This window comes from Gavia stellata, chromosome 4, assembly GCF_030936135.1.
Source record: "Gavia stellata isolate bGavSte3 chromosome 4, bGavSte3.hap2, whole genome shotgun sequence".
Taxonomy (NCBI): domain Eukaryota; kingdom Metazoa; phylum Chordata; class Aves; order Gaviiformes; family Gaviidae; genus Gavia; species Gavia stellata.
This window is the reverse complement of record NC_082597.1, coordinates 18026552-18042842: the sequence shown is the minus strand read 5'-3', so window position 1 is coordinate 18042842 and position 16291 is coordinate 18026552. Positions and strand designations below refer to the sequence as shown.

The window sequence follows — 16291 nt, the reverse complement described above, 5'->3', positions numbered from 1 at the left end:
AATCTCACAAGGTTCAACAAGAGAAGAGAGACTTTACTTTTTTAGAAGAAAAGAAGTTTACTAAAAAAAAAAGTTTCAAGACTGGTCCAATACAGAGCAAACTAGTTAAAAATATCAACACATTATGTAATGCAATGACTACTACATCAATCACATATACAAAAGAAGAGAAATATATCCTCTGGAGACAAACTACACAAAATCCTCTCAAAATTGTTTCAAGAACCTATTATCACCTAGTTACAATGGAAAATAATAAATTAACACCTTTAAATTGTAATATCCCACTAAAGCAGTAATCAGAATAAATGCTGTTTATTTCCTGAAACCACAAGTTACGAGACCAAGCCATAGAAAATAAGAAGACAATACACTAATCCTGCAAAAAGCAATTAATATAAGAAATCATTTATGGATATTTACCACTGATTTCTTTCAGATTTTTAATTTTTAAAAAAAAAAGATATTCCAAAGCCTACCGGTAGAGTACTGACCCTTTTTTATTAGTTGTGTTTATTAGCTGAACAGGCAAGCATGTTTTGCAGATAACAAGCTAACTAGAACAGAATAGGAATCAGAGAGGACGCCTTTTGGTGATAATAGTTTGAAAAGATAAATATGACTAATGACATGTCACACGAAGCAGCGGTAAGACGCATGTTGTTCACTTTATACTATGTATCAATGAACTGGAAGAAGAATAAGTACTAACATGATCAACTACAGATAATTCAAAACTGCAGTGGGCAATAAAATTCTAAATTATATGGATGGGCTAGGAGCATAAAGATAAATCAATATGCAGTTCAGTGCAGATAAATTAATGAGGCTGGGAACAAAATTAATCAAGTTCATTTCAATTAATGCATTTTGTAAAGTTATTGAAACTTTTCAATAACAGTTTGACAAACAGTTTTAAAGGACATAACAGATTGCTGTTACAGACTACTATATTTATGAACCATAAATAAAAGATAATTACTATGTTTAATCAGGTTTAATATACATCCAGAATGTATAAACAACTGTAAGCACAAATACGAAAATCCTACTTTTCAAGTTGCTGCAACAATACAGATGACCACTGTGGTGGGAAAAAAAGACACATCTCATAAGTTTTCTTTCTAAATTTCATTTCTAGAGAACCACCCTGGAATTCTTTTATTATAGTACACAGAGGCAACCAGCTATTGTTATGAGAATCTGAGATTACACTGTTTGTAATCTCTGTAAAAATATGGAATTAATTTTTGCCATCAGATTAATCAAAGGTTCAGCTATTCTTTATATGTTCTGTAAGACTTCACAACATTATCTATTACTTCTATAGCAAAGCACTGGCTAAGAGACAGCACCCCACTCAGCAGCTTGTGGTGCTCTCTGCAAAGGTTTTCTTTTCACAGATTTTTTTCGAATGAGTAAGCGAAATAGATGAGTTTAAAAACAGTGCAAAGAAAAAAGCTTTTGAAAGTGAATATAGGATAGAGCAATATGAGCAAATTAAGACAGGAATGCTTTGCCATTTTCATGGGTGCTTTTACAGGGCCTTCTATTATTTTTACCAAGGTAGTAATGCTAAAACGTCAAGATGTTATTTTGTTCAACTTGGAATATGTAGAAAGAAGAGTCACCTTGACACGCAGAACAACTTTACATCTTAAGAAATCAGTTGTTTTGACTTTGAAAAATTTTATACACATGTGCTATGTTGCATAATATATGTGTGGACAAGGCATTGTGAGACATGGTTTAATGGGCATGGTGGTGTTAGTTGATGGTTGGACTTGATGATCTTACAGGTCTTTTCCAACCTTAGTGATTCTGTGATAACAGTAGCATTACAATGTAATGAAGCTTTATTAAATCAAGAGAACACAGTATACCAAGCTCACTGTTGGTTATTGTTTGAGTTAAATAAACATGTTTCTAACATTCAATTACATACTCATTAACCATATGTGTGTAAAAAAAGCAAAAAATTAGTTGATTTGAAGATAAAGAGGGAGTTAAAGAAGTGCTTTAATAATCTGTTCTTTCAACTGATATTTAGAAACCCCATCATACACCTGCTATGCTGAGGTTACAAGTATGAGATAACTTGTTGTTATAAATCAGTCTGATTTTATCAACATAGTTTGCTTCCATTGTGTTTGCACAGCAAACAGCTCCCTAAAACATTGTACAAGACTACTTAAAAACACAGGTCTAACAAATTTAATAGAATTGAACTTAAATTGGAAAGTGGATAAACATATCAGTATCGTCACTCTTAAACATGTAAACAGTGATCTGATGAAGGAAAGATAAATTTCTTCTCAGACACTCTCCCTGTACTGCTTTGTTAAAGTTCCTTCCCCTCCCCTCCTCTTAAAGCAACCGATTATTGGCAAAAGATTCTGCAAGCACAGAGCCCATCTTCATTCAGCAACCCCAGGTCCATTACAAGGAAAGACAAGGCCTGACATGAAGCAAATTTACATCAAATTGACTGCAAGGCAAGCATGAGCACAGGTTGATTACACAAAACAACTAGCATAAATTGTTTTCTCTTAATAACCTGGCATGCAGTAACAGTAGTGTGAGGTTATGCAGACACATAGGCCCTACAGTCTAAGCTGCAGCTGTCTACTAAACACAGCTGTACTGCTACCTCCAGTCCTATCCCGCTTCCTGAATTTGCACCCAGCATACCTCAATATGATCTAATCGACAGGGGTCAGTCCTCAAGTCCCTCTCCAACTAAAACTGTTTCTTACAACAGGCTCCTTCTACCAGCTCACATTTCTTGCCGTAACATGGTTCAGCTTCTTTAGCAGCTTTCATTTTGTAATTTTAACTTTATGAGATTATCTCCCCATTCTTTGCATTATATTACTACTTGAAGGTATATTGTCAGGGCTCCTGAATACCTCTCTCCTGCAGCACAAATCATATACCTAGAAGTAACATTTCTGTAGGAACTGGGTTTTTTTTCATACAGCTAACTACTCTTGACATCCAACTCATATTATACTTTCCCCATTTATATTAGAGGTAGTAACAACATAGCAATAGTCAAATAAAAAGTGCCAAATGGAAATAAAGCATATTATTTGCATCTGTTTATCATGCAAACAACAAAAATGCTTGCAGGACAGAGAAGTAAAGTGTGTTGGGAGGGCTTAAGGGAAGACCCAGAACAACTACAAGGACAATTACAAGGTAAATTACAAGAGTGAGTTTATTAGTTCAGCTCTACAAAATGTTAAAAAATTAGTTAAGGGCACTTTTGAGCCACAGAAATAGGCTCTTTACTCATAAATAAGAGTTAAGTAACCTAAAAGAATTCATTCTTTTCTGAGAATTCTGGGTTTGGGTTTTTTTCTTGCTTTCCTAGATTGTGTTCTCAGATTGTGCCTTGCTCTAATAAGTATTTGTGTATGTGAGTGTCTGCTGGATAAAACTGTACACAGAAACTTTGAGAATGGTTCTGTCATTATATAGTTACGTAACATTTACCAGTGGATTCATATCCCAATTGCAGACTTGTGGTGATGCATTCCTTCCCCCTCTCCCCTGGACCACTCTACGATCTCAGAAATGCCAGCTAGGCACTGGCCTTTGTGTAATGAGTTGGGCGGTTAAGCGTCCCTTGACCGTACCAGGAACTCTTGCATGGTTAAGGCAGGGAACAGCACTGACTGTACCAGGCACACCTGCTACCTGACTGAAGCAGGTAATGAGAGCAAGAAAAATGGGATGATCCATCATTCCCTAACAGTCCTGGAGCACTCCTTATCAGGACCATAACCCAAGTGGAATGACACCATGGTTACTGAAATTCCATCATCTTACCAATGACTAAAGCCAATCTTCTTGCGAACCTATAAACAGCGGTCCCAAGTGAGACCCTTTGAGCTCTCCTGGATTGCAGCGGGCTGCAACTAGCATCTCCCCCCGAGTGGGACGCCTCTCAGAGTTTCACAAACTCTCCAGTTCGTGAAATTTTGGAGGACTGCGCCAAGCTGGCAACAGGACCTGGGCTAAAACTCTCTCCTCCCCAAGACTCAACCCTGGCCTGTTGAGGAATGCCGAGACATTTGAAGTGAGTATTTTCACAGAACTTTGTACATATCTATATCTTTATGTCTGCGTGCATGTGTGCAAATCAACCTGTAATCAAGCTATTGTTGTGATTAGCTTGCTTTGTAAATCTTAAAACTAATCCATGATTAACTGTTGGTAAAATCTTATGGTTTACCTCAAACCATAAATGAACCTGAAAGTGCTGCTAAATACACATAATCCTTTAGATAAAACCCGTTGACCAAGTCTGGGACTAGGATTAGACCTAGCTGCACCTAGACTCCTCTCTGAGAAGGACTTTAGAAATCAAGGGGGTCTATTCTGAACCTCGTGACTCAATGGGAGGATTTCTTTATCCCTTGTACCCTCTTTTTTCCTTTAGACACAAACCGTTGACCAAGTCTGTCTGGATTCAGCCGCACCTAAACTCCTCTTTGAGAAGTTTAGAAAGCAAGGGAGTCCATTCTGAACCTCGTGACTCTACGGGAGAGTGTTCCCTACTCTTTACCCCTTTTGTTCCTCCGCTCTCTCTGTATAAATCATCCTGAGTTTATTCTAATTTGATTTTCCTTTGTATGTTTTAAGTAAGTAGCAGAGTGGACCTTGCCATCGAATTCTGTTTAGTCACATTTTATAAACTTGTATTAAAATAACTTTTGCCAATAACCCTTGACAGTGATTCTTTAAGCGGCCTAAACCACTCATTCGCGACAAGACTATACATGATATATTATTTTGCTCAGTGCATAATTTAATGGGGTTGATAGAACCTACCTATTCCCACAACTTCACAATACCCAACCTACGGACCAAACCCAACTCCAAAATCTATTAGTGGACTTCAATAGCTAAAATAACCTTCACTTCCAAATTTATATGCATAATCCATCTTTTGAGACTTTTCTCGTGAAAGAACACACTCTTTCACAACCTCTAGTTGACATACAAGACCAACATTGCATTTTACAGTCTTTATAGGATAATCATTATTCAAGTGTGACTGAAAGGATTTCAAGGTCATTTGTATTACTTTGTGTTCTTAGTCTATGTCGATTTCTCATGTTAGGATAAGAGAAAAGCCTTGACTTGAAAATGCGCATGACATTGTTTCAGTTCCACAGATTAACTTATTTTTATATTGCATTTAAAGGACTTGTCACATAATCTCTTTCAACAATATGCAAAACTATATCAAGAAAACAAAGTCAACAGAAATACTTTACTTCTGCTACTTCTACTTCCAAGCAACACCAACACTCCTACATGCAGAAATGAACAGAAATATTTGCTAAAATGTCTCCAAGACTACTACCCACTAATTCAATCCATCATGACAAACAAAACCCAACTATCTGTGGATCTAACACAAAACAAAGGCCCACACATACCACAACATCACACACAAAGAGAATGAGCCAGCTGCAACAGAAGAGCTACCTGTCCTTTCATTACTCACTACCAATCTTAGCTCGGAGGCTGTTACCTAGTTCTACCTTAGTCCATTTTCAATATTACTCTAAAGAAGAAATAAAAAGAAAAAAAACCCCAAACAACAACAAAAAACCCACCACACACATCCCACAACAGTTTCCTAGGCTACTCCTGTCATTAAATCGATTCCTTTTTAAACATAGTCTTCATTATACCATGGAGCTAAACCAAACAACTCACAAAAACGTATACACACATCCACATGCCAGATTCTGATGAACTGTACATGTGGTCATATGCATATACATGTATATATGCATACACACACTTTCCCTAATATATACATATAATGTAGTCCGAGCACTACCATCACATACTATCCACTACTAATAGCTTCATGATCATCAAGAGTTTGTGTGTCGTCAATAAAGAGTTCATTTCCTTCACTAAGAAAATTCGCTAATTATTTACAGATTTATTAGGAAATGCTGCTGGATATATCCCAGATACAAAAGTCAAAATATTTGTATCAAAAAAACAAAAAATGGACTTAAAATTGTAATTCACACAACTTCAAACCCTGTACTCATTACAGTTTGTACAGAAAGAGAAAGAAGCAGCTTCCTATAAACAGACATAGAAAAGGCATTATTTAGTGTTATCTACAAGAAAGAATATTGAGAGCTTATTAGCTATAAGAGCAACATACTCAAATTTTGTATTCCTATGTGTATTTCTGTGTGAGATTTAGAAAGTTCAATAGGGAAAAAAACAAACCCAGTTTGTTTAAGTAATATTGACTAAACTCTCACCACAGTCAGGGTGACTGCATTCCTAATAGGAGTGGAAATTTTCTTTCACTCCCTTCTAAAATATTTTACTTTAATCCCTAAATTTGGTTCACTGGGAAAGTATTCCCATTTAATTAGACAGCCGAAGTGAAATGGATAGGTTTAAACTAAACTTTGTCTTCCCTTTTTAACCTTATGTAACAAATATTTCTAGCATTACAACATTCTTAAAAGTTATGTAAGTTTTCACATCAGTCACAATCACATAGCTCATAACATCTGTTAGCTCAAAGGGAGAAAAAGTGATACTTGATTATCATTTTTAAGCTTATATAAAACATGTAATTTGTTTTAACACCTTAGAGTTTATTCACAGTTGCATTTTATAAGAATGCCCTATAACTCAGTGAAGTGTTAAGTCTCATCTAGTTAGTATTGTTTCCATAGTTCTACTTTGCTAGTATCAATCTCACAATAAGACACAGCACAAAAAGAAAAAAAAAATAGCCACAACTTGAACCGTATTATACTGAAGAAGTCTCATGAGAACTACAGGGCAGGAAAGCATCAATTCAAGAACTGCAAACATGCAGTTTCTACTTCCTTCCATAACATTTTCCTGTAGATATCTTCCAGAATGGTCTAACTTAAAGTCGATTTTGTTTATTAATTATTTTGACATAAAATCCTACTTCTAAGTGACCAGTCAAGTTCTCCGAATGCCGTGTACTATTTCTACTTGCTCCAGATTTTCACTTGGGATACGAAGCCATTCGGTTCTGTGATACCCTCTCAAATACTTGCATTTACTATTCAGCAGTTAAAATCCAGTGCACAAAGGGAACAGTCAAGTTATCTGACAATACATTTGTTTTCATGTTAACATGTCAGCATTCACAGATGAGACACAGAACTACTGTATCAGTCTGTGAACATTAAGAACACACACTGAGCAGACAAGCAGTAATACTTCCACGCCTCATTTTTCACATTCATATTTCTAAGCGTGAGAATCATTCTTGTACTGTATGCTGTTCCATTATGAGGCATTAACACTAAACACAGCTATTGATACTTTGTTTTTTCTCCAGAGATTAGTCCAGTAGGAAGAAATAATGTGAGAAAGAAAAGAACAAGAAGCCATCTAACACCCTACATATTAGTAGGATGTATGCAAATTGCATATTACAAGCATGAATACTATAAGCATTCAATTATATTCTGTCTTTCTTTTGCAAGATCAATTCTAAATATTGAAAGGATTAGGCAGAACAGTACATCAAACAGGAAAATTTTAGAGTTAAAGAATAATTTAGATTTAATTTATAGCTCCTATAAGAAATACTCACCAAGATCTGTATTGGGGCCAGCAAGTAGCTGCTTAAATTTGTCTAATCGGGATGCTTCTCTTTCAGTTAATGCAGGAGTAACTGAGGTATTATAGTCTGCAATTCCACTCACCAAGGGAGGTGTGGAAGTTTGTGGAAAGGACTGTGATCTCTGCATGGAAGAATTTTCACTAGCATTATCTGAAGGGAAAAAAGAAGCATAAAAGTTATCCTCAACTAGTGAGAAGGCTACTAATAACGTGAATTTAATTTCTAAATTTAAAATAGAATTACATTTTGGAGAAATGTAAGCTCAAGTATAGCACAAGTTCGGACTTCAAAGGACTTGGATTTAGCAGGAGGAGCATTCCACTTCCAAGCAGTATTCCACAATTAAAACACATCAATTAGAGCTCATATAACAGCAAGGCTAATTGATTTCTAAAACCTCTGTGCTACTGAAAGCAGTTTCTATCCCCCTCACCATTCTTAAAAAAAAGGGGGACTGGGAAATCATTGCCATTGGTTACTTGAAAGTTTATACATAAAACACAGGACCAGATCACATGAGAATGAACTTCCCAGTCCACATGCATGGTTTTCTCCAGTTTTTCAATATCCTTTATAAAGTAGCATTTTAATAACAATTATTGACAATAGTAGGAATACTATTATTTGCATACATCTTGGTGCAGTTAACTATTAAAATATATTCAATAAAGCAACTTCCTTCCAGAACTGAGGATGTATCAAGGCTGAAAACAAAAAAGTTTAATTATTCTTCCCTCACCCATGTATGTCTCACACACATGTTTTACAGTTTAGTATGGCATGCAGTTGTCTCCCTCAAATAAATCAATATTGGTTAATAATATTTTCCTGTGGTATTAGGAAAAGGTTGGGAAGGGATTAATGTCTTAAAGGGCAAATATTATTGCTCTTCTCATTTGATTTTCAACATCTTTTTCATTTTTTAACATACCTGATGAACTCGATGTATGACCTTCACTGACTGATTTAACAAGCCTATTATCACCACATGCAATTGAAGTTAGCTCTGCAGATTCTACTTGTTTTTCTTCCTGTAGACGTTCTTCCTGAAATTTATGCTGTTCCTGTAACTTGCTGTGATTCTGAATTACTTTGTGAGCCGTTTCCATGACCACTTCTGTATTTAAGTTTTCAGCAGCTATTGCTAAGAGTTCGTCATCGTCATCCCCAAGATCCCAAGCATCACTTGTGTTACTTTCAAATTCTTGGAAAGTGCTGACTTTCTTTAGTTTCACCGGAGTTGTAGGTGGCTTTGAACCTGGTTTTATCAAGCTGTTCAAAAACAAATAAACAATATTTAGAGAGCTAGTAATGGAGTAAGCAAAACACTACGGATAGGGCCAAAAAACCAGAAGTCCATGGTTGACTTTATATAGGTAGCAAATATTTATCTCCCTCCGCTCATGTTACGGCTACATCCACCCATGATAACTTACAACTGAATATGTCTGAGAAAAAGGGCAGGTAAAAATCTGACTTTTCTCAGCTTTGAATAGAAGCTGAATAAATCCTTCCTTCCCTTGTCTTAAAAAAAAAAAACCAAAACAAAAAACCAGAACCCACCGCTGGCCCCACCCCCACCCCCAAAAAAAACCCACCCAAAGACCAACCCCAAAGTCAAATAAAATGAAAATAAAATGAATACTACTGGAATAGTTTATAAGATAGACAGGATACATTGCAATTCTCTTGCTTCATGAACTTCTGTAGACATTTCAGGCCTTTCAATGGAATTGCTGCATAACAACACAGGAGCAGTAATCAAGTCATCAGGTCTACTCCTAAATCATCATAAGCAATCATGTAATACAATCACTGTCATAAACAAATCAAGTCTCACCTTACAACTCATTAGATCTATCATTCCTCCCCATCCAGGCATGCCAGCATGAATTTGCCTCAGAACTTTGCTCTTCTCATAGGCAGGATATTTCCTCTAGTTACTAGTCTAAGTGTACCCTGATCGGCTCCTAACCTTTTGTCCCTCTGTCAACACGCAGTATGAGAGATGAACCAAGTACCCCTCCCTAGCTTGGCACTTGTTCTCACTTATGGTAATGCAGAGCAATCACATCTCCCTTCAGATTTCAGCTAAATAAGGCATTAAGTTGAGAAAGTTTCCCAATCTGCTCTCAAAAAAAAAGTTACTGCCATTAACTTAATTGCACTTTCTGACCATCCCTGTCTTTCCACCTATGCTAGTTTAACCTTTTTCTGTTAAGACAAGGCAGCCAGAATTGGAAATCAGAAAAAGTTCCCACACAGTCTTCATACAATGTCAGTAATGTTTCTGTTATGCGTTACAGGGAATGTATTTCCTAACATGTGCTACAACACTAACACTTTTGCCCAACTTGTCATAATTGTCTAAAACAGCAAGGTCTTTCTCTTCTTCTGTCACCATTTCAAGCAATAAGCTTCTAGTTTTTGTTACTGGGTCTCTCTTTATAACTCCGCATTTTGAATCAATTCATCCCATTCCTTTTTCTTCAGTCCTCAAGGTCACACATTTCAACTGCCTTCAACTCTGTGTCATCTGAAAATTAACTAGCACATGGCTACTTCCAGTGACATTTCAAACCAGCCCTTGAAAATATCCACTAGAAGTATGACCTCCTTTCAAGCCAATACTTTTCCTTCTAACATTATTTTTTGTCCCTACTGCTTTAGGCTGTTCATTTCATTGGTCATACAATTTTCTCAAAATTCTCACACACACAGATGTTTTAACAGCAGTGGTGGTTTCAAAGCAGCTGTGAAATCTACCAACAAACCAGAAACGACTTTGTCCTTCACAAAGCTAAAAACAAACTGCCCTAAAAAAAAAAAAAAAGACAATAAAGCAAAATATAAAAAGCAGAAGCTGTCAGAATTCATCATTTTACTAAACACCGCAGCCATAAGGAGATGAAAATCATTCACTTGCATTAGTTGTGGGTTATCAGCATGAATTTTATTTGGTTACTACTGATGCTTAACATAATGTTGCCACTTTCATGTACACTGTGTTCTGATATCCATTAATCATGATCTAAGGCAATAAACTCTTAAATCACTGGAAAATCTATTCTACCTACTGCCTTCTCACTCACAAGCAAAATGCCCACCTTTGCCTCAAAATTAACTACAACACAACCTGACTCTTTTCTCTTATAGATAGACAAATAGAGGCAACAGAAAGATGCAGGCAGGAAAGCCACCTACACCTGAGTTGTAACCTTCATCTGCTAAATTAAGATTAGTATTTACCATACAATTTCCAATTTATAAGGCACTGCAAACAGATAATAAAAGTTGGCAATCTATGTTAGTTAAGAACTGAACAGCTGATTTGTTATTCCCAATATGGTAAGCACCAGGAAGTTACAATAGAGAAGTGAGAATAGAGAAGTCAAGATTATGACAAAAATTGAAAAAGGAAGATTAACGCTAAGCTTTATTGCCAACGGGGAAAAAAAAAAAAAAAAAAAGAGGAGAGAAGGCAGAGGAGATCCAATTTACCTGGAATACTTAAATATTAGGTTAACTTACGTTCCATGCAACAATGGATCAAAAGGTGGATGCTGAGCTCCATACACATGTTGAATACTAAAGGAAAAGAAAGAAAGAGAGTTATCACAAAAATAATAAAACATTTGGGTTTTTTCTGTGCATTAAGTAAATAGTCAGTAATAAACAGAACTGAAATGTTCCAACAGTTTTCTGTTCCAAAGAATCCCACATAACCACTGAAAATAACAAAGCTGAAATTGAAGTGTATGCTAAAAAGTAACTTAATAAAAATCATAGATTTGCCAAACAGGAGCTCTTTTTGAGGCCTAAGCTAACTTAGGCTGACTTAACTTTCTGACCGGGAACTAAAACAAGAAAAAAGTTAACTCCACAATAAGAATCTACACTGCTTTTAAATTCTCTCTCTTCCCTGATATATCATTTCTTCATTTATGTCTTGAAAAAAAATAAAAAGTCTCAAAGAAACGTCTGCAAAGATTGAATGCACCCTTGTCACCCAAAATCCAACCAGTCAATTCTTAACCATTACTAAAGTACAAGGCTGATACATTTAAAGAAAAATGCAAAAGGTAGCATGTTAGAGAATAAAACTCATGGAATTATTAAAAACAAATGCTTTGAAATAAATAAGCTTCCAAAGACAGATGTACTCACTACAGTCTCTAACATTATAAAACAGCATGTTACTGTGTGAATAATAAAACTCTCTACAAACTAAAAGTTCATTTCGTCCCAGTTTTCAGCTATCGAATTATAAGTAAAAAAAAATCCACAGAAAACACATCAGGATTTGCATATGGCTTCATAATGGAAATTATTACTACAAAACTCTCTGACTGCAAGAGGAGCAAATCATATGCAACATTAACATCTACCTAAACCTGTACTAAAAACCACATAAAAAGAGACAAACATGCCCTCCTGACAAATCAAAACCAATCTCCAGACCATAAATATAAATAAGTCCAACCTTAGTAAACCCAAGATAGAACAAAACCAAAAAGACTGTAGTCATAACAAATCTTGAGAGGCTTACAGTTATACTACAGGGGCAGCATTAACAGTAGTGAAATTAGCCCTAGAGATGATTGAGGGTGGTGGTTTATAAACTCTATCAATTTTTATGTGATTCCATGCAAATCAAAAAGTCATTCCACCACCAGTCTTTCTATACGACTGTACGCCATACACTCCACAGTCAAGTCTGCACTCTCCTGCTCTACGCTCACGTGAGGGTCAAGTGTCACCTTCCATTTTGGCATACAGACAGAACATGCCTTTTCCTTCAGACACGCTGTGAATGACCACGATGGGAATCCACCCAAATATAAAACAACAACAATCCTCTTCATGTCAAAAAAACGCAAAAAACAAAAGCACGTTCTTCAGTGTCCTCATTTTTCCCCATGTCTGCAGTTGCCTGCAAATTAATTAACTGCAACTCTTCATAGACCCTGTGTAATCGAGAAGGGTCAGAAGAGTTTTACCCCCAAAGGGCTCAGCAAAGTTGCAAAATAAGAAGTTCAGAGAGACACGAACAGTTGAACTGAAAGAGTTTGTAACTAGAGAAACAAAACCACTACCACTTAATGCTTATGGGTAACTGAAAATGGAAGAAGTTAAACAAGGAGCAGGATTCTTTTGCGGAATTCAGGTAAATGGTATGAAGTATAGAGTTACTGCTTTCTGAGAGCGAAGAATATGCATCATTCTTACAAAAAGAACATAAGAAACTGAATTACCCTACTGCGAGAACAGTTTAGAGATGGGAGAAGATAATGTTATTGTTAAATAACCATCTGAACATGCGTTCCCAGCCTGACGTAATGGTCAAAAAAGTTAATGTGACTTTGGCGATGTATTCCATAGAAAATTTTGAATGGGAGAATGTGTTTGTTGCTTTTAACAATGATACAATGACTGGGTCTGCTGTTTACACTTCAGGAAGAAAATTAAAAAATTGATGATATTTTGAACTATCAAACAGAAAGTAAAATATAGGTATATGCCTATGAAGTGCAGTTTCCTGTGTAGTATTTCAAAATATCATAACTTGTATCGTCACAAAATTTCATAACTTGTATCATTGCTAAAAGCTACAAATACATTCTCCCATTCAAAATTTTCGAGGGAATACATCCCCAGAATCACACTGACTCTTTTAACCATGACATCAAGCTAGGAACGCACGTTCAGGTAATTATTTAACAACTTTTCTGATACAAGTTATAACTAATGCTTGTTAAGAGCACCAGTGATCTTCGATCAGATAACTGGAGGCGCCCAACACTGAAACACTGCGGGCACTGAGCTAACAAGAGAGAGCCGAGGGACGGACGGAGAGGCCCTACGCCGACTTCCCAGCTACCAGCAGTGACCGACCAGACACGCTCCCTGCAGAGGGCACAGGATCGACGAGGATCCGTTGAACTCAGCGGCCGAGGCGGCAGAACACGGTGCTGGAGAGACAACTAAGCGGTTCGGGCCCCGCGACGGCGGGGCTGGGCAAAACCGCTCCCCACGGCCCGGCACCACCGGGCTGGAGGCTCGCCCCGCCGCCCTGCGCATCAGTTGGCGGCGGGACGGGCCCGCGGCCGCCGCGGAGAGCCTCCTCCCGTGGGCCCCGACCTTCCCGCGGCCCCTCTCACCTGCCCGGCACCTTCGCGCTGCTCCGCTTCCAGAACTGCTTCCTGCCCCCGTCGCTCGCCATGGCAGCCGTCACCTCATCCCCCTCCCCGCGACACGGCTCGCAGCCCCGACCCGCTCCCTCAGGCTTCACTCCCCCCCATTCCCTTCCACAGGAACGGGACTGAGCGCCGCCATCTTGAGACCAGGAAACAACCCCGCTCCTCATTCGCCCCCCAAGGCGGCCCGGAGGTTCGAGCCAACCAGAAGTGAGAGTGCTGCCGGGTGGGTCAGATTAGGCCAATCGCAGCGAGGGAGTGTTGAGCGGTGGGTGGGGAGGGAACTGAGGGAAGAGGCCGCCGCGCTGGGGGCTCAGTCCGCCCCTCACGTCGTGGCGGTAGGGCTGCGGGTCGGGTCCAGCCTCGCCTGCTTGGGGAGGTCGTAGTAGGGGTGGGCAGACGGGCGGCGAGAAAGCAGCCGGCAGCGGCGGTGCCCGGTGGGCCAGTGCTGGGAGGTTTTGCTTGAGGCCGCTGACGCCAGGGAGCCTCTCCCTTCCCTTACTTTACCGGGCCTTGTGGTGTGTTAGGTGCCAGCCTGTAATGGTACAGAGACCCACTCTCGGTTCCTGTCTGTGGTGAACTAAAGTATTCCTATAAAGTCAGGTTTACTTCATGGTACTTCGGGTATGATGTTTTCAGGCTTTCATCCTTTTTGGTTTAATTAAGAGTAATTCAGAGTACTCTTTAGAAAGAAATGCAAAACTGCCATGTCATTGGAAGGAGATGTCAACTGAAGATAAGAGGACAGATTTCAATCAAATTAGATCTAACACCATTTTATAACAAAATACATCAGATTTTTTCCACTTTATTTTTTTCCAGTTATTTACAGTTATTTACCCAGTTACCTTGGGGTGCCAGGGAAGGGCTTTAATCTTTCTCAGCTTTAAAGTTCTTCTGAAGATTGGACTCATCCAGTCACTGTATCCACTTTGTTTATTTGGTTTGAGATGATACAAGATTGAGGGTCTTTATACGAATCTGTAGAGTTCTCAGCAATTCTGATCCAAGGATACATTGCTTCTGCAAACAAAATAGGTGTAGTTTTATGTTACTCTTTGGAGTATGGCTTCTGAGAAAACAATGCTGACTTAGAGAGTTTTTTGCTGCATCCTAATGCAAGACTGATTTAATAAGTCAAAGATCGTTCAGGGAACAGTATGCCGTAATTAACTCAAAAACTGGCATGTAGTACAAGACCTGACCTGCAATGCAACGTTTGTTCTTTAGTATGTATTTCATGTGTAAGTTATTTATTAAGAATAAAAAAATAACAAAGTTTTCTGCCTGCTTTGGGATTTACTTTAGCAGTTACCTTCTAAGAACTGACAAAAATAAAATGTTTCACAGATCTTGCTAGATCACAAGTGAGAGCTGCATGTCCTGGTAATTTCAATGCTGCTTATAGAGAAATATGCTATGGGTAGTATCCTCTTCTCTACTCATGTCCTTTAAATAGGATCCCCCTCACAGATTCTGGACCTGTAAGCTTTTTGTAATGCATCACGACCTTGAGTATCAGCAGCTTTAATAGAATACACAAGAAACATAATGTAATATGAACTACGTCTATTAGCTAAAGCGAAAATGAAACCTGCAAGGTCATGAGTGGAACTTTGCTTGGTCTTAGCTAGACAAATTTAAATTAGACCTGTTGCTGTTAGAATACAAAAATGAGGTACTTTCAGTTCTGACAGTCAAAGAAGTGATAAATCCATAAAAGATACATTCTATCATTAGCACTAATATGGATGTTGAAACTATATTTCTGTTCTTTTTGTATGTTCATTGTTGATATTTATCAAAGGGAAACTTAATTAACTTCAGCCTAGGTAGCTTAAGCCATCTGTCATCCTTGTAAAAGTTGACCTGGATCCTGAAGTAATGCCGTTTAACTTTTGTGTCAGTCTGGTGCAGCCATGTGGAACATCTGGTTCATTTTAGAAGTGGAGGTTTTATTGAATTACATCATGAAGTCAGTACAAACTGTATTATTTAGTTTTCATTATATTCAGTATATGTTACCTTGTGCTTAAGGTTTTAGTGTGGTGCAGAATTTTGTATTGGAAACCAATAACTGTTGCATTGTTTTGTTCCTGTGAATAAGTCTGACCTACAAATGGGGTTACATTTGTATCAAGAACAACTGGAAGTACACCGTCACAAAATCTCTCTCTGCTACTATGGAGGGCTGTTGCCAGTTCAGACCCTTGGGCTGAAGTCATCCGTAGATGGAGTGGGCCCTCTCTGTTGTTGGCTTTCAAGAAGGCGAGGACACTATTTTCATTCCCTTTCCGTTCACTTTCATATTTTTTCCTTATTCTCTGTTTTATTTTATCCCTGACACAAACCTATGTTGCCAAGGTTCTGGAGATGGAAGGGATTTGGAAGGAGGAACCTTTCAAGACCCCATCAGGTAATTTAGCTA

The 16291-nt window shown here is 38.0% G+C and overlaps 1 protein-coding gene across 4 annotated transcripts in view; it reads right to left on the bottom strand.

The window, feature by feature from the left end:
- The window catches only part of TBC1D22A (TBC1 domain family member 22A), a 188721-nt gene extending 174832 nt beyond the window's left edge, over nt 1–13889 (bottom strand). For 2 of the 4 annotated variants that reach the window (XM_059816198.1, XM_059816199.1), the window contains exons 1-4: nt 13828–13889; nt 11198–11254; nt 8598–8938; nt 7637–7816 (exon numbers count right to left, since the gene is read on the bottom strand). In XM_059816198.1, coding sequence (XP_059672181.1) covers nt 7637–7816; nt 8598–8938; nt 11198–11254; nt 13828–13889 — 640 coding nt within the window. The remainder of the gene's footprint in view (nt 1–7636; nt 7817–8597; nt 8939–11197; nt 11255–13827) is intronic. The other 2 variants (XM_059816200.1, XM_059816201.1) reach the window with 2 other exon arrangements.
- Between the last annotated feature and the right edge of the window lie 2402 nt (nt 13890–16291).